The 26,013-nt window shown below is 41.7% G+C and overlaps 1 protein-coding gene across 2 annotated transcripts in view; it reads right to left on the reverse strand.

Moving 5' to 3' along the window:
• Window positions 1–24,311, reverse strand: part of EPHA4 (EPH receptor A4) — a 134,692-nt gene extending 110,381 nt beyond the window's left edge. The window contains exons 1-3 of one of the 2 annotated variants that reach the window (XM_081051111.1): window positions 24,165–24,311; window positions 21,065–21,132; window positions 16,233–16,896 (exon numbers count right to left, since the gene is read on the reverse strand). In XM_081051111.1, the coding sequence (XP_080907237.1) occupies window positions 16,233–16,896; window positions 21,065–21,132; window positions 24,165–24,255 (823 nt within the window). In that variant the 5' untranslated portion in view covers window positions 24,256–24,311. The remainder of the gene's footprint in view (window positions 1–16,232; window positions 16,897–21,064; window positions 21,133–24,164) is intronic. The other variant, XM_081051112.1, reaches the window with a different exon arrangement.
• Window positions 24,312–26,013: the final 1,702 nt, after the last annotated feature.

Here is a 26,013-nt window from a genome sequence, read left to right on the forward strand (position 1 = left end):
AAAATGAAAAGTATGAACCAAATAAAGGATTTCTAAGGTCCTTCCAGCTTGAATATTCTCCAGTTCTAAGAAGACAAGAAGCCACAGCATGGAGAAGAGGGTCCCCCTATGCCTCTGTCAGCAACAGAACCCAAACTAGCCCATCTTGCCCTCAGGCTGAGAAGGGAGGACAAATAGTCTCCAACATGTTTCCGTAGTTTATGGGACCATAAAGAAACTATTGGGAAGGGTAACGACTCAGCCTGGGCAAACATATTATAAGTTTCCTATGTGCAACATTTGTGTACAGAAAACTAGTTTGCATGCTCAAGTAATTGCCATGTTAAAGTAATGATCTCCTTTATTAATTAGGGTTATGTTGCAATCAACAGAAAACCTGACTTTAAATGATTTAAGCTTTAAAAAAAAAAAAAGGAGTTTTTGTGACTAGCATAATTTACCAATTCAGGAAGTAATTGTTTTTAGGTGCTGAAAGGTGAGTCATTTCTACTGAAGTTACAAGGTAGCAACATAATGGTGAAAGGATAGAATAAATGTGTGGGTACCAAAGGAATGAACATATCCCACCATTTGCAATTGTTTACCCCATCTTTTTTCACTTTCCCCTGATTACATAAATGAACTGCCTTCCAAATTGTTTCATTGCCGTTTCCTTTTTTTTTCTGCACACATTTGCAAACACACTCTAAATGAATCAGCTTAAAAGCGCACACACACAACAAAAAGATTATTAAAAGTTAAGCCTTTTTAGATTGATTTTCCTTCTAAATCTCCTGCACTTTTTGCACAGCATTTGCAAAATCAAAAAGTTCTTATTTGGTTAGTGTGGGGACAGAAACTGCTCTCTAGGGGAGCAGTTTCCAGGCTCTCGGCCTCACATGGAAAGGTGCTGGCTCAGGTAGTAAATGGCCATCACCTGTGATTGGATAGCCATCCGCTGTGGTTAGTTGGCTGTCAGCAGTAACCAGTGAGCCATTGGCCACTAATGTAACGGCCAAGGCTACACTAGCAGAAAAATGGGGGCAAGCAAGAAGATGGTGGCTGAGCCTGCAAGCGGTGCAGTGAGGGTTGCGAACAGTGTGGCTCCTGCTTCCTGTTTCTCCAACCCAGCCGCCAGCGAGAATATAGTGGTATGACTCCCCTACCTATGGCTCCGTGGGTGTTCCTTTTTCGCCTCACCATGTCCTGTGTTCTTATGTGGGGAGCGGGACCAGAGACCCCGCAGGCCGTCCCGCACGACAGTTAGGCTATCCTCCTGTTAGGATGAGCTGATGCTCTGTCTTTCATAAACTTGGGTCGATGCTTGTAACCAACCTCTCTGCTGTGATACAGAGTCAAAATAAGAATAATTCAGTAATACACTCTATGCCAAGATCTTTAGCCTTAGTGATCGGGAAGTCACATTTTGCTCTTGGCAAGGCCATTGAAAATAATACAAAGGCAACTCACTGGCAGATGAGTGTTTGACAAATCTTAGGGTACACACAGGGAGGGCACTGTTTACATACTTCTGTAACTCAGGCATTTTAAATATTTTTCTTACCTTGTAAGACTACAAAGTGGCTCCCCTATTGTTAGTTAACTTGGGGCAAGGTTTCTTTCTTTCTAACAGTTCTTCCCCCGAGGAAAGTATGGTATAGAGTTAGCAGCTGCGGGAGGCTAGAGCCAGTCTATCAGGTTTCAAGTCATCTGGAGTAGTCCACATAGCCTTAGGCCCCTTTCCCTGCCTCAGCTTTCCCAACTGTAAAATGGGAATAATAACAGACCTGCCTTATAAGGCTGTTTTAGGAATAAGAAAATTAAAGTCAGTAGAGCTTGGTTGATGGTCATCATTACAGTATTATAAAAACGCATTATAAAACATTGATCATTTCTTCCAAAAGACATTCCCCATCTCCATTCATTGGTGCCTACTGGGAAAATACAATATCGATTTTGAAATGCTGTGGTATACACTTAGATTTCAGGAAAATAAAAATAGAGAGGTTGATAGTTGGGATTGTTTGAAGAACTTATCCACCTTTCCTATGCCACAAGATATTAGACCTAGATTACCTACCCTACAGGAAATGTAAAATATTTAAAACAGCGTACCAAATGTCCTACTATCTAGATAGAGTTGCAAGTAATCTTACAGTTTGTCTAGTCTAGAAATTTACAACTACAGAAGTATCCATTCCTGAGGCATGTGGAAAACTGAGGAGAGGTATTGGCCTGTCAGAGTGACTGGAGGATACCACGGGCATCCATTAAGAGGCAACGAGTGCCCAGGGACTAGTCAGGATATGCAGGGTATTAAATACCTTGCAATGTGCATGCCTGCCGTGCACAGGACAGACCCACAATACTTGGTAAATATTACTCATGGAAGCATCATCCTGCTCAAAATGACAAGGGTGCCCCTTTTGAGCCACATGGGGTCTCTGATCTCCTACTGCAGGGATACTGTTAGATGCCCTGGGGTCATTGGCCAGAGTGCACACTGGCTCCAAAGATGCAAACTCATCATCTCAGAAGGCACTGCACTCCACTCATGTCTAGTTCAACATGTTAGACCGTTCTTCCGTATACTGAGGCAATACCTGTCCTCTGGTGTTCGTTCTGCCTGTTGTGGCCCACAGAATAACTTGAAAGAAAAAATAAAACTTGCCAACCCTCAAAACCAACAGAAAAAATTTACAAATTATTATGTCAAAGTTGCAGCTCTAAGGAGCGCCAGATGTTTCTACAACAGAGGAACTGTCATTTCGTGTTCTCTCTCTCTCTCAATAAAAAAAGAGAGCAAAGCACCACAGTTCCAAGGGGCTAAATCCACATTCACTCAGCAGTGAAATGCAGCTTTCCCAAATGGGCTATTAAATATTTTCTCAACTAGATTCTCATTAGCAGCCAGGTTTATGATTAATGAATAGCTCAATCACGCCTATGCACCAACTCCAGGTTTAACGATCCCATTACCTTTAACTTATATGCTTAAGATCTACACAGGTAATGAGAAATCTCAATAATGTAATTATAGATGACAGCAACATGGCATCTTCACTTTTTACCCTAAAGTTAGCAGAGGCTGGGAATAGCCCAAATCAAAGTCAAAGAACACGTCTACTATGCTGGACTGGAAAAGCCATTTATGTGACTTGGAAAGCAACTGAACAAGATTCCAGAGCCAGTTTCCTTTCTGTGGTTGTTGCACTTTTTATTGAAGTCTAGCAAACATACAGAAAAGTGCCCAAATCATAAGTGCATGGTCCAGAGCCAGTTTGAATGGTCAAATCTTTTAAACTTGCAGAGAAATGCTAGTTCTCAAGTACATTAACTTCCTACAATGTTAATTAAAAAATAGAGAATTATCATGATTAAGTTTAAAAATTGACTATAATACTAAAACTTGGTAAGAATAGGAAAAGAGAGAGAGCAAGAAAGAGAATTAGAAAGAGAGAGAATATGTAGGTTAATATCACTTGAATATTTATAAAAGATTCAAAATAAAATAATAAAAACTTCTACATTTTGCTGAGCACTGAATGGATGACACTTCTTAGGTGAGACTTACAAGCATTGTCTTATTTAATCCTAAATACACCCATGGGGTAAATATCGTTATTCTTATGTTACAAAGTAGACAAACAAAGTGCTATATAGTAGCTAGCCCAGTTGCATTGTAAGTGACAAAACTGAGATTAAAATTCAGTTCTTATTCCAAAGCTCTGGCTCTTAATTGCTATTTTCAATTAACAAATAAGAATTTAAGAGTCTATCAAACTCCCCTGCCACCTTATAGTTTTTCCCCCACCCACAAAGGCAAAGAGAATTTATGATTTATTATCAGAAAAATCTACTAATAATTCGATCTCATAAAGACAGTAAGTCAAAAAGATCACATAAATGAAAAGAAATACTTGAAGTAATTTAACAAAAGTCAAATTCTATCCAAGAAATGTTTAACACTCGGTAATATGGAATTAAGAAAATATATCTCGTAGCACAAATTATACCCACTAAAATTGGGCATAAAATAAAGATGTTCACAATCTACACTATTATTTATTACTGGTTTAAAAATTCTGACCAATGTTGTAAGATAAAAATCAGAAATAAGAGGCCCAATTTTTGGAAAGGAGAAAGAAAAAAATAATTGCTTGCAGTCAAAAGTATTAGTTCTCCAGAGAACCCCGGAGAATTAACTGAAAACCTATTAGTATTCACAAGATAGTTCAATAAAAAGATTGGATGCAAGATAAACATACAAAAATCAATAGCTTCCCTGTAGATCAGTGATAACCAGCTAGAAGATATAATGGAAAATATTGGAAAAACTCAATAGGTTTGTGTATTTCAATCATTATCTGTAGTAGAACTCAACAATCCATTTTTGGAAAGGGGTCACTTTTTACTCCATCTATTTTTTAAAGTTGCAATAATAGTTGTGATTTTTATAAGGTCAGACATTATTTTTCTTCAATAAAGGACTGTCTCTCTAGGAAAAGATCTAATGAGGCACTTAAAAAAAGTTTCAGTATACTTGCTAAAATCACACTGCAAGATTCTGGCCCTATCAATTACCCATTTAAAAATTATTAGAATCGTTATAGCTACAACATTTGTGAATGAGGACCCCAGAATCCCTCATGGAGTTTAGAATAAATTATGTACTTGAGTTTATTTTAGCTAAGGATAGTAGCTATTTTTGCCTTATGGAGGGTAACTTCCTAAAAGTAAGACCATTAGAGACCCTCAGGTTGTGTGTTTCAAGCCTTTTTTTAACGCTTTTTGTTCATTCATGTAATCTTCTCACTTGTAAATCAACATGAGTTCCTTTCTTTAAAAAAAAAAACACACAAAAAAACAACAAAAACAACAACAAAAAACCCAGCACATTTTTCTATTGTTTTAATGTAGCCCTGCATTAATGCTAATTTTAAACTCTAGGATACAAATAGAGAAGCAGATATTAAAGAAAATGCTATAAATGGAAACCTCAATGTTCAAATAATACTTTCAGCTGCACGTCTCTGCTGGCACCTCACTTAGAAACACAGTAATGAAATCTCAATTTCTCCCATTACTTAATTAGCACCTTTGCATTTTAAGTACTGGAAGCATTACACTGTTAATTATTTACAAGTCCGCTCTCAAAAATCAGTGGCTGCTTATTTTGTTTTTCTTATGCATAGACTTACACAACCCTTAAAAAAAAAACACCAACAAACCTATAAGATATTCTTCTCCGTGCACAGGCTAAGTGTTACAAAATGGAGTGCTCTAACAGCGAAAGGTGAGTTCAGTCAACTAGTGCCCTTCTATTGATCTCTTATTTCTCCCAACACTTTTCTTCTAATCCTCTCCATAATTACATGAACTGCAAGAGCTTTCCTGAAGCTGTCAATTCCACTTGCATCCATTTTCAAATGGCCAGAGGAGCCGCAGTCTGGGCACTAGATCAAACTGTCAGTGTTCCCCACTCCAAAATCGACAAGCCTCTTGAAGTCTCCTGGCACATCTGTCAAGGGCCCCTCAGGTTCTTCAAAACTCTTCCCCTTGGGAAGAGAGCAAGAAGGGTGGAGGAGCCAGAAACGTCTTGATCTGTGCTTTTAACATGGTAATTTGCCTAGGGGCTGCTTCAGTCATTGCCAAGCAGGACACTTGTAAAGGAAACTGTTTTTCAAAGTGGGGATGTCTTTTTCAAACACTTAAAACTAAAACCAAATGAATCTAAGCATCAAGTTCACGGGGACGGGGCAATGCGAAGGAAGTTGGCCAAACAGCAATGAGAGAGCTGATATATTGAAAAGTGGCCTAAAATTAATTGATGATAACAAGATACCTGGAAATTTGAAAGATAATTCAAACTTTTAAAGCCTCTGTGTGTGCATAACAACCAATTAGAAAGTAGCCTATGGAGTTAGGGAGAAGTAGCCTATGGAATTAGTAGCCTCGGGAGAAAAATTAAGACTGATATCATTAAACCGATGTAAAGCATTAATAACATTGATATTGATGAATGTTTGGACATCTCCATAAATGATGAGAATGGAAAATAAAATCGATTGCTCATTTAATGACACGTGTAACTGGCAATACACCATGAAGGCAAGACAGAAAGAGCGGCGAAAGGGGGTGGGAATGAATAGCACTGTTATTAAAGTATCTTTGTCTTCTGCCTTTGTTATCAGTTTATTATTTCATCAATGAAACATACAGTACAGATTAAGACGACAAGACATGATTAACTGTGCAAAGATTGCAAAGTATTACCATCTTAAGTTTGTAAAATGAATTAATCAAAAGAGAGGATTTGCTCATACTTTTCAGGTCGTGTATTTCTGGGGATATAGTGTTAGTTGGGGGGGGGGGAAACAGCCACATAAAAAGAGAAGGCAGAGCTCATAACGAAGTAGGTACTGGGAAAGCAAGAGCTGGGAAACTTGGTGTCTGAAATCAGGGACGTTCTTAAGGACAATAGCCCCCGAGAAAGGCATTCCTGACTGAGCTGTGTCTTAACTGATCACGAGGTTGGCCCATATTTACCTGCCATGGTATGATGGGAGGAAATCAGTATTCTGTTAACCTCTGACCTGTGGGATCTGAAGCAGACAAAGGACCAATCTGGAGCCCAGGGAGAACACAGCCAAATGTCAAACAGCAGGGAGGCGATTGTTAGGGAAACATTGGGCTTGGGTGCAGCCAGCTTCATTGGGGCAAACTGCTATTCACAGAAACAAGCCATGAAGAGATAACACCATAAAATATAAACAAAATGGAACCTCTTTTGCCTGGCTTCTGAATTGTTGGCTTATGGGACTTCATGCTGAACAGTATGAAAAAAATCCAATTTGCTTTGAAGCGCATTAGTCTGTCTCTCGTCCTAATTATTGTTTGCATTGCCATTTGCCTTCTATTAAGAATTGAATAATTACCCAGCACTTCATAGTTTAAAAATACAAGCAAACAGGATTATCTGGGTAATTAAGAAACTGTACCATAGCTTTGTACTGCTGCGGAAAATATCTGCACACAGAGGGGAGATGATAATTATCAATCAACTTACTTCAAATGGAATTTTAAGGATTTCGGGCAATTTGAGATCTGTAACTTATTAAGAAGAGGTTAGTAAGATCACCGTTGAGAAGTGTGGGTCTGTTTAAATCCATCCTTAGAAATGAGCCAGATAAGCAGCTGAATTTTCTCATCCACTAATGACACCAGAGAACACACCAAGTACAGAGCCTTCTGCTGTTCTTTAATCCTAATAATCCATCCCAAATGGACTTTGAACAGCATCATCAAACTTTGTCAGACCATGTGGAGCTAAACCAAAGCTCTTCCACATTTAGATGTTGTCTTAGCTGACCCCGCCTCCTCTTAATTACACTGGGAAGTCTGGCTATGCCTATTTTCTGCCCTGTGAAATTAGCTTAAACTAAAAACTAATTGAACTTCAAAAACATTTCATGCAAATGTCCTCTTCTCCTAGGCTATAGATACATAAGCTCATGGGCTTCTGAAGATAGGGCTGTTTTCAAGCAGAGAGTGAAGTTTGTTGGGCAAAATATACAGTGTGCTTGTTTGTCCATTCTAGGGGAATAAAGCAAAGGGTAAAGGAGATTTGGAGACCCTGGGTGGGTTGGGAAGACAGGAATCCAGAATGCAATATTTCACCCAAGATGAATACACGTATGGAATAAGGAACAGAATTATAGTCAATGCACCTTTTAAAGAAATTTATCTGGGACATAAGTGATTCTAGGTATCACAGCTGATGTATTCATTCATAAATATAGAACCACAGATGAAAATACCGATGGTGGTTTGTACATTATCCACGTTCAATATCTATTTGTTGAAGAAAGGAATGAATGGGCTCCAGCTGTGGAAGAAAAAGAGGCCACATAGTAAACATGACAAGCCAGCATGGCAGGTCCTTCAATCTGAACAGACAGAAATTAACCACATAGGATGGTGTGAACATAAAAATTCCTAACTAGAAGTGGGTCATGGCTGTAGTCACGTCCTGGGCCTGTCGCTTCCTTGACAAAGGTCAATCTTTACCTTGAATGAGCCGGTCTGTGGTCTTTTTGCATCTAAGATAACATACCTTTGTAACGTCAGAGTGCTCTCTTTTTCCAGAACCCTCAGGGCACAACCACCACCACCACCGCACAGACCATAGAACCCCTGGTTGTTATCTTGCTCCCCTACTACCATCTCTACATGCTGTAAATGTTAATTAACTTTCCTGTGCCCACCAATGTAAAAAAAAGTATGCATCTCTCCATTTCACTTTTTATCCAATCCCAGACATTTCCCCCCTTTGCTCTCTCTCACTGCACTGATGGATTTTGTGTAACCCTCCTTATGTCTTCTCCTTTGATGCTGATGTACAAAACAAGCTGCAAAACTGCTATGCTCCGGAGCATTTTCTCAATCCGTTGAGATTTTGTTTCCTGGCAACTGTAGTCGGTTTTCCCTAGAAGTTTGGACATTTCTTAGGTCGACACAGCTCACAAGTGACCTAAAGCTTATCTTTGGAACTTCCTGAGATCTGACCATTCTTTTTCAAAGAACTTTATCTTTTTACTCTACAATTTTTCAAGCCTTTTGTTGGGACACTTTTAAACATGCCTCACATAATCTGGAGCGTTCCATTTCATCTCTTCCCACCTCAGAAAGTACGGCAAGACTCCAGGTGAAGCTGGCACTAACTAGACAAGCCAAGGGATTCACCAACTGCAAGGTTTCTTTCCAAAGGTGAAAGTAAAACGAGCAGCAGAAGCTTGGGTTGTTTTTCATGGGGCAAAGGGCCAGAGTGACAAGCGGCCACCACGGATCAGTGGTGGGAGGTGCACAAAAAGAGCCCTGTGCAGAGTCCATCCTCCGCCCCCTACCCCCAACTTCTGGAAGCATTCAAATCAAAACTGAATTAATTTGCATGGCATCTAAATCATTGGGTTCTGCATAAACAGAGGGAGATTTTGGCTGGAGTTGCCAAAGGAAGCCTTCATTGCCTTTGTGAAAGGGGGAAATGGGTGTGCTGTTTTGCAAGAGGGCAAATACAGAATATGCAAATGAAGAATCTGCTGCCTGGAAAAGCAACCCTAGGCAGACAACTGACGACCCAAACTCACCCAGAAAACGCTTGGTGTCTCCAAAGGGAGTTGTAAGCAGTACTGACTTGACTGTTTCCCAGGAAGCCAAAATAGACCCTGAATATTCATAAAATGTCCATTTATTCATGGGACTATTAATTATCCTCCAGAGCGTAGAACCCAGTGACCTCACCTGCTCTCCTCCCCAAAACAGCTCAGAGGTACCAGCTGTAAGGGGATTCAGTGAGAAAGGTTTTATGCTCTAAGTGAAAAAGATACAGTCTCTGAGGGTCTTGGGGACAGCTGAGGCTTAGTTTAATCATTCCTTCTCACAAAGACAACGAAACTAAAGAGAACTGAGCCATGATATTGGACACAGATAAACGGTTTTCCAAAAAAGCCAAGAGCTATAAATTGCTGTCTAATTTTATAGAAACATCTAAAAAAGGTTGAATAAACAAAATGCCATTCTCCTAAGCTAGCTAAATCTCCCAGATTCTGAAACAGTTTTCAGAGCTTTCTGATTTCATTTTAAGTTTGGAAGTGTCTGTACCTGCCAGAGAAACTAACAGGTTGCAGTGGTTCTCAAACTTTTGGGTCTCGGAATCCCTTTACACTCTTAAAAATATTGAAGAGGCTGAAGTGCTTTTGTTTGTGTGACTTAAAACTATCATTATGTCCCACTGAAAACTGAAACTGAAAAATTTGTAAGTAATTATTAATTCATTTTAAAACACCAATAATAAACCCATGATATGTAAACACGAATAACATTTTAATGAAAAAATAACTATGTTTCCCAGAGCAAAAGAAATTAGTGAGAAGAGTGTTATTATTTTTTTTTTTTTTATTTATTTATTTATTTATTTATTTATTTATTTATACTTCTTTGCAAATCTTTTTAATGCCTAGCTTAACAGAGGACAGCTATATTCTCATATGTATTCAATCTGATGAGATAGTACATATCAGGTAGCCTCTGGAAAACTCCACTCAGGAGAGTAGGACAGGGAAAGGGCAGATAACATCTTGGGGCAGATAACATCATAGTATTATTAAGAGAGTTTTAACCTTGCAGACTCCATGACCTTGGGGAACCCAACTGGAACACACTTGGGGAACCACTGTACTAATGCAGTAACTTGGGGAATAGAGGACTTGACCAATATAAAATAACCAAGATCAGCCATTTCACCCCATCCCGTACCCCTGATGATGTGTCATGTGACATCGCTGCACCCCTCTCCCCCCAAAAAAAACTCTACTGTGCACCAAAACAAACTGCTTTCCTTGTTGAACAGACAGTGACCAAAGAGCTTATAATGTCACCATTATTTCTATCAAACAACAAAAATTTAACAATAAATTTCCACTGATTGTTTCATGATTCCAGGCACTGTGCTACACCCTTTATGCATAAATGCTTATACGCATATGTGTGTGTCATATATAGTAACATCCTATTGCCATCAATTTGCAAATGTGAATTTGAGATGAGAGGGGTTAAGTTAGTCTCCAGGATCACACATCTGGTTAAGTAGCACAACTAGAAACTAAACTCAAGTCTCAAACTTCAAAGGCAGGGCTTAGCCAATTTGTACTACAATAACGTGATGTTAACTCATGCGCTTAGCGATTTCTGAACATTCAGGCACAGAGATGATTCATAAACATGATGAAAATATTTAAGATCCAACTGAAGCTAAGAAATGTAAACAAGGCCCTCATTAATACATTAGCTGCATACAAAGATTTTGATATATCATGTTGACTTCATGAAACATTACTCCACCAAATAAATGTTTAATATGAAACAGGCCGCCGTTCCTTATGTATTTATTTATTCATTTATTCAATGAACATTTAATGAGATCCCACCATGTTCCATAATCGTCGCTGGTGTCACTTGTCTGGTTATCCTGGACTGCACTCCTCCACATACGTTCTCATGATAGGAAAGTTTTACTAAACTCACTTGTCCAGAAAAGTTACAAAGCAAGACTAATCATTCCTTGTTTCATAAAAATTTACGTGTATGATTTATAAATTAAAGTGTTTATTTAAAAAGATTATCAAGAAACACTAAGAACCTAAATAGCTACTAATAAGGGAAACATTAAAGTATGAGATATTCATACTGCAGAATAATAAACATCAATTGTGAAGAATGAAGAAAAGTTATTATCTTCATGATCAATAGTCAACAATCATAAAAACAAGATGACAAATTAAGAGGATAACTCCATGTTATTTTTTAAAATACACGTAATAAAGATATATTTGCGTTACCTGCCAAATTGTAAAGCGTGGTAACTCAAACAAACTGAAGCCCGCAGTTGTCTGGTAATGTTAAATACATCAATTAAATGCCGCTCCCCCCTCCCAAGAACAACTTTAAAGTTCAATGATGTGAAAGTGAAATTTATATCATGACCATCTCTGCTTCGCATAGCAACTGAAAAGCCATTCAATCAGTCTTTCTAAAGTCATATGTCTTAAAAGAATAATTATGTCTCAATTCATTTTTTGAAAGGTATAAGGAGGCTCAGTGAGACTAAAATAAGTCATCAAATCTAAAGTACCATATTCAAAAATCCCGAACTGAGATAATTCATGTGTGATGCTTTGGTGAACTCAAAATAGACACTATTGCATCATTCCCACTCAAAAAGAAGCCTGGTCACACAAAGGAGAAATAAAAAAGTATAACAGAAAAAGGACAATAATTAAACCCTGCTCTTCTCGTATATGAATAATTGCATCTTTCTATGATCATAGCCACGCTTCAAAGCTGGAGATAAAAGCAGCCGTGTGATTCCAGCAATTGAATCTTAATGACATGATTCAAAGGTAGAAGAAAATTTCAAAAGTGGAAAGGATATGAAACAGCATCTCTCTGAACTATATTTTAAATGCTTCCTTTCCAGTAATCTTTCTCCGAAGGTCCTTAGGAAAACCAAGTAATCTTTTTATTTTTTTTAAACAGCTCAGTCTCTCTTTTCAGAGCACAAACTTGAAATATTTCAGTTTTACAGCCATCAAAGTATTTCTGTCTTGTTCTTTGTCAGAAGAGCTTTTAATAAGATACCTTTTGCTGATATGTAGGCATCATATATGTAATGATATATAAGTCCCAGATATATATATGACCCCAAAAAATTTATAGCAAAATTGTGTATTTCAGCAAGGCCTGATTTCTAAATTTTGTCACAGGTGTGAATATTTACTTGGCCTTAAGAGTCGACTCTATAAGAATGTTTTCTTTTTATTAGTTTTATTTTTCTATACACTCTCTGAACGTATTACTCATTAATATTTCACAAAGGGTAAATCTGTGACTTTTCTTTCATTTTTCAGCTTTTTCATTAAGCAAAAAATAAGTTCATAAAGAATTTTTTCCTCTCGTCCTTCTGCTTAATATTTTTTCTGAGGTAATGAAAACAACCCTGTGAAACACCTGGAACATTTCCTCACTGGGGTGTGTGTGTGTGTCAGGCGAGGGAGGGTCTGAGGTGGATTTTGTTTCCTTTCTCAGACAGTCTGAGGAGGCCTTGTAACTAGACTAACTAGAATAGTTTCTTATCCTTTGCACCCAATCACTAGGCAAGTGAGTGCTGTGACCTCCAGCCAGCCCCTCTCCTGGGGAGGACAGATGAGTGGCTCACACTCTTTTGTTGTTCTGCCGAGACTGAGCCAAATAGGTTCAGAAAATGTTATTCAAGAGCAGAATGAACTTGCGGCTGCTTCAGAGGGCAAGCCCGCCATCACCCTGCCCCTCTCCACACTTTTGACACAGCTCTCCATCCTTCAGTCTCCATTAGCATGTACAGCTTGGAAGTAAGAACTCCAAGAGGAAGTGTAGTTCTGTCCCCAAGGTCCCTCGAGGACTCCAGCAGATGACCAGGGTTAAATTTAAACAACAGCGCACCCCAGGCGCCCTCCCGCCCTGCCCATTTTTGCCAAGGGATCCTTTGTCAAACATTTAAGATCTTAATCAATCTTCACTCTGACCTCCCAGACCCCAAGGAAGATGGATGAGGAAGTAGGTGACCTTTCACCTGTTCTTCTATTTGTCCTGCCACAGTAGACCCATTGAAGAGACAATTGGGGAGGAACCTGCTGCCAGGGTTCTGAAGACTTGCCATTTCTCCATTATATCCCTTTTTAAGCTGTCTTTACACCCTCGCTTTCTTGTCCCACCCTCAAATCACTTTTCTCTCACTCAAAGGAAAGTTAGTTTTCTTTCTTACAGGGGAGGGAAAAAAAAATGACACTCTCCAAATATCATTTGCAAAATGAACTGTGAAAATAGACATTATTCTTTATTACGGTAAGGCAATGTTTCTTATCTTTAGTCTTAACTTCCAAGAGTGGCTGGGAGATGGATCTCCCTTTTACCACTTCAACTCAACATCTTTAAAAGTCGTTAGCTATGACCTTGGGAAGAGCAGAGCAGTAAAAGAAATGCTAGCAGCAACATCGGTTTCATGCTTTGTAATCTACAAGTGACTTTTACCCATCTTACAACACCATGTACTCATAGCAAGTCTGTAAGCTAAGTATAATTACTATCAATTCATTTTATAGATGAACAAACCAAGACTCAGAGGATTTAATAAACATGCTCAAAGTCACTTAGCTAAGTGACCACACAGAGACACATTTCCTTATCTTGATGTTCCTTCTGTACCACTTGGATGCTTTTCCGATACCCTGGTAATGATGTCAAAGATGAAGACAAGATGAGGAGTTTTTACTACTCCTAAAATTTTTACAGTCGCATCATCTTTTCAAATTCTCACTCAAGTTTGGAATTTAAGAATCCTTTGTCATTCTAGATATTCCTTCCTTCCTAACTTCATCAGAGATTCTTACTTGGTAGCATTAAAAACAAAGAAAGGGCAAGGTTTTGCGCAAAAGGTATCTTCTTGAAAGAGTTAATCATTTTATCAGTAGCAAAGAAAATACCTGGATAACAGGTGTGGAAACACAAAAGAGTCTCAAAAGTGGCTCAGCCCACCTTCCCCTTCTACTCAATGTCTAACTTTGTGTTAGGAACAGTTTCCTCAGAAATGGACTCACCCTAGAACATGGAGCCTCTCCCCTTCCGTGTGTCACATGATTAACTAGGTACCTGAGATTATTTCCATAAAGCAAACCACTAACATGTTCAATTGCCTTTATACTCACTTCCTCCTCCATCTTTTTCTCTTTTCCTTCTAATTTGGGTTGTAAAACTGTCAAGGAGTTTCATACTGTAGCAACGTATGAGTTACTGGGCTCTGTGACAATTGAAAATCAATGACACATTAGATAGATGTACCAATGCCAGATATGTGAACATCTGAGCAGGAAATGGAAGGCAATGGTGTTTTTTTTTTAATATATATAAATAAGAATCTTGACATGTGAAGATATGTAAGTCCTATCTTACAAAAATCAAAAAGGCAGAATACTCTAAAAAGTGATGCGGTGTCATTGCCCTGCTCCTTTCACTATTCCTTCTATGATTATTGTAATTTACGTGCCAATAGCAATGCATTTATATACTTTATGATACTAATGCCAGAATATACTCCAGGGTTTAAATTTGGTCCAGTTTATCTAGTAGCTGCTAACTCAACAACAAATAAAATAGTAAGAACTTCCTTTAAATTCCAACTTTTAAATTTCCAAGTTAACCTTATTACTTTATGTCAACAGAAAAGGTAGTCAGCCTTTATTCTGTTTTATTTATGATTAAGTTAAAAGACATTCATTGTTAGTTACTCCTAGAAATAACTATAGCCAATCAGGAATTCAGGAATGACACTTTAGAAAAGTATAAACGATGAAAGGAAAAACACATAACTCGACACCAAACTACCAAAAACGCAATTTTTTTTTTAGGTTATAATTGTTAATTTCCAGTCAGTCAAGTGGATTACCCCATAGTTAATCCCACCCTTTCATTAAAATGGTTGAAATGCCTGACAAATTGTTTGGCAGTCAGGCTCTTTAATCACCAAATCAGATGAACCATGGGCAATCCAGTCTACAGCTCAACAATCAACCTGAGAAAAGATTAATCTGATCGGCTCTATAGATGAGACCACAGTTACAACACTGTTTAATAGTAACCATAATAAGATTGGCAGTAGCAGACTATGGATAACCACTAAAAATAAAAACCAAGCCAAAAAAAAAAAAAAAACCCACACGTTGGATAACTGATTTTTTAGCCTTATTCCACACATGAAATGAGCAATCCATGTACAAATGAATTACTTTCATCCCTCACCCAGAAACAAAGCTACCATAAGAAAAAAATTTTACAAACTTCCCAATATTCCAACGGAAAGCAACATAAGGGAAGAAGGAATTGCATATACTGAACTTTCGGTGAGAAAAAAAAAAACAACCACTTCAGTAATATGATACATAGGAATCAACATGATAAAAACACTTAGATTTCTTCTAAAACTCAATAACCAAAACGGATTACAATTTAGTATTGCCTCTGACCACAGATCAAATAAGAAGACTCTTACTAGCTCTTCATCACCTCCTCCGGGAAATAAAGAGGTCTTTTGTCAAGATTAATTTCACTTAGGGACCCTATCAATGGATGCTTGGCGGAACAAATGGACTTGAAACACTCCATGTCTATACTGAATCACGTCTACACTGGCCCACAAAGTGGGCAAGGCTGGACTTTCTTCGCCGTTGGAGGAAATTGGAACAACAATCCTAATTTCACACATAAATTGTTCATGTACATATGTATACGTTTGCTGAGAGTTTTTACCGGTTTACCATGGGTATCGACAGGAATACTATGGTTTGAAAACGTGTCACCCTCGTTAAGTAAGGATCAATCAAGCCCAGTTTCTTCAGAGTGTTCATTTACATCAAGCCAGTTCAGCTCTAAGTGCCCGCTAGCAAATGTGTTTGGCCTTTACTGATTATGGCCGCATCATTTATTTTGTCAGTATTAGGACGGCCTTAGCCTTGCCACCTGGAGCTACAGCACTTACTCATTAGAACCCTCTGTCCCACCACATCCCACAGGGGCTGCTAATTACTGGCTTGACTCCATTTAGTCTCATCTCTGATTTAATTATGTGCACTAAACCCTAATGAAAAGTACAATATGGCTCGTCTTACCTTGGCATTCTCCATTCCGCTCTTCATGTCCAGCATTGCATAGACAGTTGCCAATGGGTACCAGCCACTCACCATCTGCCCCACAGTACATTTTTGGCACGTCTTTCTCTTCTGAGTTGTTGACACAGGAGCCTCGGACTTCCACCAGAGAAGACGTGTCAGCCCCTGTGATGGTGTCTGGAAACTGGGCCAGATTGCGAACTGTGAGCGGACACTTCTTGTAGAACACACGGACCGATACCAGGGCGATGCAGGCGCCCACATCCTGAAAAGCGAGATAAAACCCCTTTTTGCTCAGTGGCCCTACATCCCGGATCTCGGTGTTCAGCTTCATGATCCTGTCGCCGATGTCCACTTGGGTGAAACTCTCATCAGCGGCGATGGTGTCGATTTTGGCAAACTGGCTCTCTCGGATAAAACGCTCTTTGTCGTTATCTGATTCATAGTAGTACAGGTTAAACGTCTCCTTGCAAGTCCCCATGACGCCCGGAAGACTATTGCAGTCCCTCAAGGTGAACTTGATTTCAATGTACACCCTCTGAGCCCCCTCTCGAGTGATCCAATCAGTTCGGAGCCAGTTATTCTGGCTGGGTTCCATCACGTTGCACACTTGGTAGGTTCTGATAGGTGTATTTTTTTCATCCATAATACTCACTTCCTCCCACTGCAAAATTCCAAAGGAAATGTATTAATTGCAAAACTTTCTAATGCAGTGCTCTGACAATCCTGCATTACTCTCATAAGACTTTCGTGATTTGTGTTTCAATATAAAAACTGAGCACCAATCCTCACTAGTAAAGTCTCTTATGTTAATAAGACAGTGTTTTACTGGGGAAGTGGTTTCTTTTGTTTGTTTTTTTGTTTCTTTTTTTAATTGTTCCATTCTTTTGCCTAACACCCAGAGGCAATGGTGGATTTATTGCTTAAGAGTTCTCAGCAGTTCCTTGTGGTGGTCTAACAACCTGAAATTCACCTATTACAACAGCTACAATTTCAAGTGGCAACAGTTCAAATTTAATCATCAATGAAAAACTAGTATGCATATTGTTTCAACAACAGAGCTGAGACCTGCAAATTAAGAGCAGGAAGAGTAGAGCTTGCCAAAGGAAGACAATTATCAGTTAATTAGTGGTGCTCCTGTCAGAACTTTGCTCTCTAATACCTAAAAAAATGTCAGTCGATTTTTTTTCTTTTTTTTTTTTTTGTGGGGGGGGCACTGTCACTACTCTTAAAAGAGGAAAAGAAAATGTCACCATTCTGGTTTTGGTAATCTGGGAAGATAGTAAATTTTCTGATTGGATTTCTCAATTACACTGTCATTTATAATGGTGGAACACTTTTAAAGAGCATTCATTCAATTCAATGTTTGTATATTGTTCCTATTTTAAAACATATACACATAAGTAAACAAGAACGCACATATGCTTTGCTTCTAAATATTCTGAGGATGTTGAAAATAAAATGTTAAGTGGTATTTATGATTGAAAGCCCAAGCAAATTAAAGAAGGACGGTAGAGATTTCTTCGCAATCTACTTCCTAACATAAAGATTCCAATGTTGGGGCAACCTGAATTCACTGTGACTACAGTAATAATTTCACTCTCACATAGCTTTAAAAAATAACACTAAAAGCAGGAAGATTGTTTGGGGGCTCCTGCAAGGCTGGTAGGCAGCCTCCAATTCTTCATTAATATCTACCGTTGTGCATTTACACAGACGTGGTATAAATCGGCTTAAGTATCTAACACATGACTATAACTAGAAGAAAAAAAGATAGTTTAAAAAAATGTGTGTTGTATAATAGCTCCACTTAAAGCTCCATTCACTAAAAGGAAGTACATACAATCATAATGTATCTTTTAACAGGTTTTCCATCTGTACATTGGAAAACTATTAATGAATGGAAATGCTACTATGTGAAGGGCTTTAGTGCATCCAATTCTGAATCGCTTTCATCTGCTACAGTTACCAAAGTTGGAGCTGGGAGGGATTAAGTGCCCTGTGGTGATTAAAATTTCTTTTTATTCACTAAGTAATAAATTACCAGTAATTTACTTATTTGGGGAAATTCATGTAAATCCAAAAATCGATCCCCACCTTCAAAAATTAAAAACTACTCAGCATTCTTCTCATCCCAGAACAAAGAGAATACAGAAAAACACATTTATCAATGGAAATGAAAGCATATAGAGAGTATCTCTCCAGAGTTCATTCAGGATAATTCAGGTCTAACATGAATTTTCCAGGCTGAACTTGATTATCTAAACACACTATCAATTCACCAGAACAATGACAAATCTCCCCTTAGTTTTGTATTTCACAATCCACGTCAGAAACTCAATATACTCCTTTAAATGAACACTGCCAAGAAATTAATTTTTTGCTATAATGTTGCCATCAGGAGCTATCACTTTCCATTATTCTCATGTTGTGCTTGTGATAGAAAAACCAGAGAATTAGCGAGTTGACTACCTTTTATTTTTTACTTGGTAGTATTGTCAAATAAGATTTGTCTTTTTTTTAAAAAAAATAATAACAACGACAAATAAATGTTATTATTAGGTAAAATTCTAATGCCAAATTTCCAGCCAAGAAAGATGTGATCTGTTCTAACTGTAAGTAGAGATTTCAAAATAATCAAAAGACTCACATATGCTTTACCCCTCAGCGAGGAAGAATTTTTGAAAGGAAATTCATCCCTATTTGGGAGACATCTAATTCATCCACCACTCTAGGCGTGAAAAAGTCCTCTTCGATTACAAAATCTAGAGATTAATTAAACTTTACAATTTGGGACATAGTTTCTCAATGGCTACTATGTAGTTTGGAATGACTATTTCTCTTATGCACAAATAAAATTTCGTTTCTAACCCCTCACAGTAATACTTAAAATGTTACATACAGAATATTTAAGGACAGGAAAACTCTGTCTACATTCAGCCCATAAAAAGTTCTGGGTTGTATACAACAATCAGTATGCATGTGTTTTTTTTTTTTTTTTAGAGACCTCAAGAGAGACCAGTTTTTTGTCTAGAAAACGTGACCAGGTGCTTTTTCAGCAGTTTGAGGGAGGGGGTGGGGTGAAGGTGGGGGGAAGTCTGCAGCATATTAAATCGCAATAAAAGCTTTCCAGAAACTAGATAGACCATAGACTGTAGAAAATGTATCACCCTTTGCTTTTAAATAGGTCCATGTATATTTAGTGTAACAAGTCAGATCCAAAATCATACATGATGCATTCTCTCTTCAAACTTAAGAGCAGCCAGTAAGAAAAACAAGGCTCATTAAAAATTTTAATGGAAGTTCTGACACCTTCCATCCTCAATTTTACAGACAGTTCTAATACATTCAACCTACAGAGCAATAGCCTTGGTGTAGCATGGGAAAGGCTTCCAGAATCAGTGACCTTTCCAGGGTATAGGATTAACAAGAGTCTGACTCTCACAAGATAAAGCTGTACCTTTCTTCGCATTCAAAGGATGAGGGCAATTGCCTGCAATCAGTGGTGAATACAGCCTGTCTACACTGCCAGAGGCCTGCCAATCATTCTCCCTCCCTTTAAAAAAATGGTTTTGAGGGCAGACTGGAATTTTTTTCAACAGAGACCCAACTAACTGCAGTCAAGTTCAGGCAGAAAAACAGGAAGGCAGGGCAATCTCCGTTTTATTTCAAATGAATTACAAGACCTGCTTTGGAAAAAGACCGCTTAAAATTCTCCATTTTCATGACTATTTCTTGCCTTGTCTTATTTTTGAAACCTGTCTTCTATAACATTTTTTATGGATCTTAATTTTTTTTAAAACCTTTTATTGCTTATTCAGTGGACAGGATGAAGCACCATACTGGGTGTTGGCATTACAATTTTTGCCTGGTTCAGACTCCTAATCTTTCTTTCCTCCCTATTGTTTTTAATCGACACCGTCATAGACTATCAAGCATGTAAAGGTAGGATGATATGCTTAATTTTTAAAGGATTTGAGAGTTATTTCAATTTGGCAGAAGCCAGAGATACATGTTGTGCTGATTTCTTTTCAAAGCTGATTCATTCTGATCTTTTATTAAAGGGGGAGGATAAGGTAGGAGATTGTGGCCACTGACTTAATTCTATTCTCTCAATCTTCCAGTGGAGACAGTGATGGCAAATTTGAGAATATATGAACAGTGATGTGCTCCCTCATACTTTATAATCCGGCCTCCCCTTCCCCAAAGATCCAAGATTTCAGGTACTTGAACTTTTCACATTTAACACCAACAATGCTCAAGTTCTGCTGTTGTCTGCATATCCTGTGCCCCTGGAACAAGTTCATACTGCTTTCTCTCAGTGTGCAAGAGGACAGCAGCTGCATTGGGGTCGTGGTGACAGCAAGGAAAAGAGTGTCTGCTGCCTCTGCACAGAACTATGTCTGCGTCAGTTACAATTAGAAGTGTTTTCTCCCTGCTCTCTTGACTTACTCATTTTCCTCATCTGGAAACAAAATGATTGCTTTAATATCAACCCTGTCAGGACTTCACAGCCATCACCGTAATAGACATAAATTCTAATTTGGTCCCCAGATTGTGTTTCTTGTCAGTATATTAGTTTTAAATAGACATCTAAGTCTATGCCTCTACCAATCTCCTAATTCTGAAAACCTTTTCTGCCCTTTTGGTTCCATGACAGACCTATCCAAGGGGAGTATAGGATTTCTGCAACAAAGCGTAATTCACTTCATAGGCCGAGGCAGAAATCTGACCCCTCACCACAATCAACAAGAATCAAGCCATTAGGACTCTCAGAAAGTTGCTAATCACTCCTTTTTAGCCTTTGGAGCAGAGAGGAACTCGGAACTTACCCCTCCCTCCAGAGGGCTGGCTATCCACCCAAGTTCTCCCTGAACGGATCTGGAATCCAATAAGGTAACTGTAAAAAAAACAAAGAAAAATAGATTAATTTCCAATTGCAAAAAGCCAATACTACAAAAACCATTTGCTTGAGCGTTTCCATATGTGCCGAGGGTGCACATATCCAACTCTGATCAAAACCTAAACTTGGTCTCACTTATGTAAATAATCATTACTCACTTGATCTTCTCCCCTCTTTAAATCTGCAAGTTCTTATTTATTTAACTTGCTTAGCATTTAAAATTCCATCCCAGGACTCAGTTGATTCATTTTCTTAAAAGGATGAATACAGAATCTCAAGTACAATTCAAAAAATAAATATATCTATGTAGGGCAGTTGCACTCCAGAGCAAAATCTGCATTCATCTTTGTCTGGTATCTACTGGAGTTATTTGTTTTTGCAAGTTTCAGATGACCACATAACTCATCATCATGGTGACAGAGCCACAAGTGAATTCTATCTGAGAGTACTCAAAGGGTCATGAAAAGGCTCTCTCCCCTACCATTTTTTCCCCCTCCACCATCAGCCCTGGATGTGGTATCCGCTGGATTTTTAAATATCAAAGTTTCAGAAGGGGGAATGGCAGACGTGTAGAATTAGAATGCAAATGAATGGAAGTATTATCTTTCCCAGGTCTTTTTGAGGACAATCGGAGACTCCTTCTCCACCCAAGAGGAAATCACGGAGTTTGAATTTTAGGTCTAGGCTGCTGCCTAATAGATTTTGTAGGCTTGTGGTACACGTAAAATTGTGTGTCAAAGATTCCGGGGACCGGGAGAGAGGCTACCCAGCTGCTGTACCCCTCCCGGGCTGAAACAGTCCTGGGCACCTAGGACATTGAAAAGGACGCAGTAAATTCCTACCCTCTCCAGGTTCCCTTTCCCACCGAGATCTGCAGGCCTGGAGGTCGAAAGGCCCATCTCAAAGGAACCACTGAGTTATTAATTTGCTCGGCGAGGCTGGTTCTTCAGGCTGGGGGAGGGGTGGGAATGGGAAGCTTTCATCCTTGGCCCTGCGCACCCCGACTCTCCGTCTCGCCCCAGGCCCCTGAATTCTGCCCATTTCTCCTCTCATTTCTCCCCGAAGTCAGAGGAGTTAAAACCAGCCTCTTTCCCCTGGTTTTCCCGAGAAGCCTGAATTCCTGGGGTCTGTTAATTATTTTAAAATGTAGAGCCTGCCCTGGGTCGCTGTCGCCCGGAGTTGTGCCCCCATCCCTGGCCTCATTCTCTCTTCTGGGTCCCTAGAGAAAAGCCCGCTACATCCATTTGGATTTATGTAAGGTGGATTAGGGACACAAAGGGAACAATAAGACCCAATTTACAAAAAAAGGGAGGGAGTAGAATGGGAGGGTAAAAAGGAGAAAAGAAAACGTGATGGGAATAAAAAGCAACAAAATGAATTAATTTTCAAGGGGGAGGAGGGGTCCGAGAGGGGGGCAACTTATCCCCCCCTTTTTTCTTCTACCTAAGCCTACGGCTCCGTCAGCGCCTTTTTGTGTCTAGGGCTCCCAAGTTTTGCTTCCAAAAAAGAATAAAAAGAGTAAAATAAAAAATCTGTGCGTCTGGTGCGGTGGGGTCTTGGGGACTTCCTAACAAGTGTGCGAAGTAGTCAGGAGAAAACGGTTATCTACGATTCCGCTTAGAGAAATGACCCTGGGGACCGAGGGACGGCAGCGGCCGAGATGGCACCTGGAGCTACGTCGGAAAAAGGGAAGCGACCGGGAGGGTGAGAGAGAGAGAGAGAGCCCCTGTCCTCCCACGCAGGGTCTGACGGCAGGTGTGTGACTCTCTCCAAGCCTCAGTCTGGCGAGCTTTGGGTACCGGCTGCCCAGCTAAAGCTAAGTTGGTTTTTGGCTCCCTCCTTCGGAGCAGGGAAAATGATAGATTGCATAGGGATGGATGGACGGATCCTGGAGAGACGGACAGACGGAAGGATGGATGGATGGATGGATGGATGGATGGATGGATGGATGGATGGATGGATGGATGGCTAGGGAGGGGTGAAAGAGTCGGCGAGACACACGCAAGGGTAGACGCACAGAGACTCGAGCACGAGCATTCGCCGGAACACTCGCGCACACAATCAAGGGACTTGCGCACACACAATCGTCCGCGCGCGGGTACCCACGCACCCCACACTCGCATTTGCGCGCGCGCGCACACACGGACACACGCACACACACACGCACACTCAATTCGCTTTTCTCTGAGATCACCAGAAACTAAATCATTAACCCCCACCTCCTCGACACAGACACACAGTCCTTCCAGCACGTCCGCACAGACGCACAGAACACCGCACTGAGACCGGGCCAGTCGGTTCCTCACGTTCCCTCCAAACTAACCCGTGTATACACTTCTGGGCCAAAACGCAAAAACTCGAGTATATTCAACTTGCGGGTGGGCTCCCCAGGTCTGAGGGATGATGTGAGGAGCCTAAGACCCCTTAGACCAGTGATCGCACCCCCGGGGCGCGGAGCCCAGCGGGGAGAAAGGTTTCTGACGCCGGGTGCTAGAAATCAGGTCACTGGCGACCGGCGCGCGGCACCACGACCGCTGCGCAGCGGAGGCCCGGCAGCCGGGTCCCGGGAAGCGCAGGGTCGTGAAACTTTGCAGAAACCAGAGCTTGCAAAGCTTTTACAAGAACCCGGGAGCGCCAAGCCCTCACTGGGCTCCAGGTTTCCGTTTCCCCTCGACCCGGGCTGGGGTTAGCGACGACTAGGGCCACAGAATTATTGTTTTAAATCCTGGGCTTGGCTCTCGTGTATTCCACCGAGATGCTGGCCTCGCTGGCGGACGCTGATAAACTTTGTCCTTTCGCTACAAACTTGGGCACCGCAAGCACGGGTCACCGACTCCGGGCAAGCTACTCCGCTGCTCCCCGCCTCCCCTTCGTGGATCCCTTCACCCCGGTCCCTTTCTCCCCAGTCGGGGCGCACTGCTCACGCCGGGATACCCCTCCACCCGTCGGCCTCGCGCTCCCGAGGAACATTCACCCGCGCGGATCGTCCCCTCTCGGTCCCCAACCGCAGAAAGGCTGCCCACTCTTACCTTCATTCGCGGGGTACACCCTGGAACCCGTGACAGCGTCGCAAACCCCATAAAGAAACGAAAAGAGAACGAAATAGAATATCCCAGCCATGGTTCGCTGGTGCCAACGCTGCTCCTGCCGCTTCTATCCCAGTGGAATAAATGCTTAAGTTAGGAGTGCAGCAGGCTGAAGACATTGCCAAGGGGGTGTGCCCCGTCCGTGACGTGCACCCGCCAGTCCGGGGCCTGCGGCCAATGGTCGTGCAGACGGGGAGGCCTGGCACCCGCCCCTCCGGGGCCGAGCCCGTCTGTAGGCCCCGCCCCTCCGGTCTCGGCGGGGCGCGAGTTCTGCCCCAGCTTGTGAGGGCGAACTCCGCGGGGGTCCCCGCCCCCGCCCGAGGAGGCGGCGGGGTCCCCAGACGTCACCTCAGGGGACCAGCCCCTGGGCGATGGAAGGAGCTTCGAAAGACTCTGAATTGATTGGGGGGAGCTCGAGGAAAGGTTAGCAAATCCTTTTTACCCCCACGGAAGGTTTGAGGTGGAGGAAAAGGCTCTTTTATTACAATAAAATAAATCTGAAGTTGACCTGCCTCTTTGCTGTTGCTCTCTTTTTGAGGGCAGAAGTGTTCACGTCTGCAGGGCTGGGGGTGCACACGCCTGCGCACGTCCACAGCTACCCTCTGCTACCTTGCCCTGTCTTGTGTCTTTATGGCGCATCTCCACAAGAAATGGGTTTTGAAGGGAGTTTTGTGGCTTAATTACCCCTTTCTTCCCGGGCTCCCCAGCCGCCTGGGGAGAGGGGACCTAATCGGTCCCCAACGTCGAGCGCAGCGCCTGGCCGGGAGCAGGGCTCAGTCACTGTCTCCAGAGACAGAAAGAATGGCTTTCTAGCAACAGAGAAGCCTCCTCTAGTCCCATCTCGGCGCTCACGCTGTGGGTTTCATTCCGGTCCCGGGACAGGACTCCCCACCGCGGCAAGACGCCCCGAAATGGCCCTGGCTGCAGGGAACCAACTGTGTGTTGGCGCGGAGGACAGAAGCGAAGGGCATAGCTACGTAGGGAATGGGGACCTGCAGCTGCCCAGACATCGCAAACGGGAACGCAGAAGCTGCCCGGAGCGGCTGCTGCGGCTCTGCTCTCGGACCGCAGCCCGCGCTGGTCGGGACAACTGTCCCTGCCGCAGGAGAGGGACAGGACCCGCAGACATTTGCGCAGCTGCCCCAGCCGCGGTGCCGCAGGTGTCACTGCCGACCCCCTGGGGCGCTGACACCTTGGGCCGCGGTCCATCCCCCAAGGCTCAGGCCGGGGGTGCAGCCCCCTGAGCTCCGTCCCGCCACCGCATCGCAACCGGCGATGCAGGGACCGGCCCCCGACGCGACTCCGTGCATTGCTGCGGAAGTTTGCAGGGGCCTGGATTACTGACGAGGCCTCCCTCTTTCCCTCCTCCTAGGCTGCCCCTTCTCTTGCTCCCTCCCGGGTTGGGCCGGGTTTTCCTCCGGAGCCTGGGTCCCAGCGGGAGAGCGATCTCCGAGCGGTGGAAGCGCCTTTTGGTCTCTGGCCGCGGCTCATCGTGAACCAACTGCGCCACCTGCCGGCCACACGCGGGAGTACGCGACGCCGCCGGAAGGGCACGCGGACAAAGACCGCAAAGCGCAATCCGCACCCCGCAGAGAGATGGGTTGGTGAGGCGCCTTTTCATCCACCCGCCCGTGTCCTGCGCACCCAGGCAACCCCTGCGGTGTGGTGGCAGGAGGCGGTGGAGAGGACCGGGGGTCCTGTTACACTCCTCGCCAGCTAGATTACGCTAAACGGGATCGAAAAGTCAACATCCCAGGGGTTGCCTGAGTAGCTGGTGTCCCTAAAAAAAGAA

The sequence above is a fragment of the Rhinolophus hipposideros genome (assembly GCF_964194185.1).
Source record: "Rhinolophus hipposideros genome assembly, chromosome: 6".
In the NCBI taxonomy this organism is placed as follows: domain Eukaryota; kingdom Metazoa; phylum Chordata; class Mammalia; order Chiroptera; family Rhinolophidae; genus Rhinolophus; species Rhinolophus hipposideros.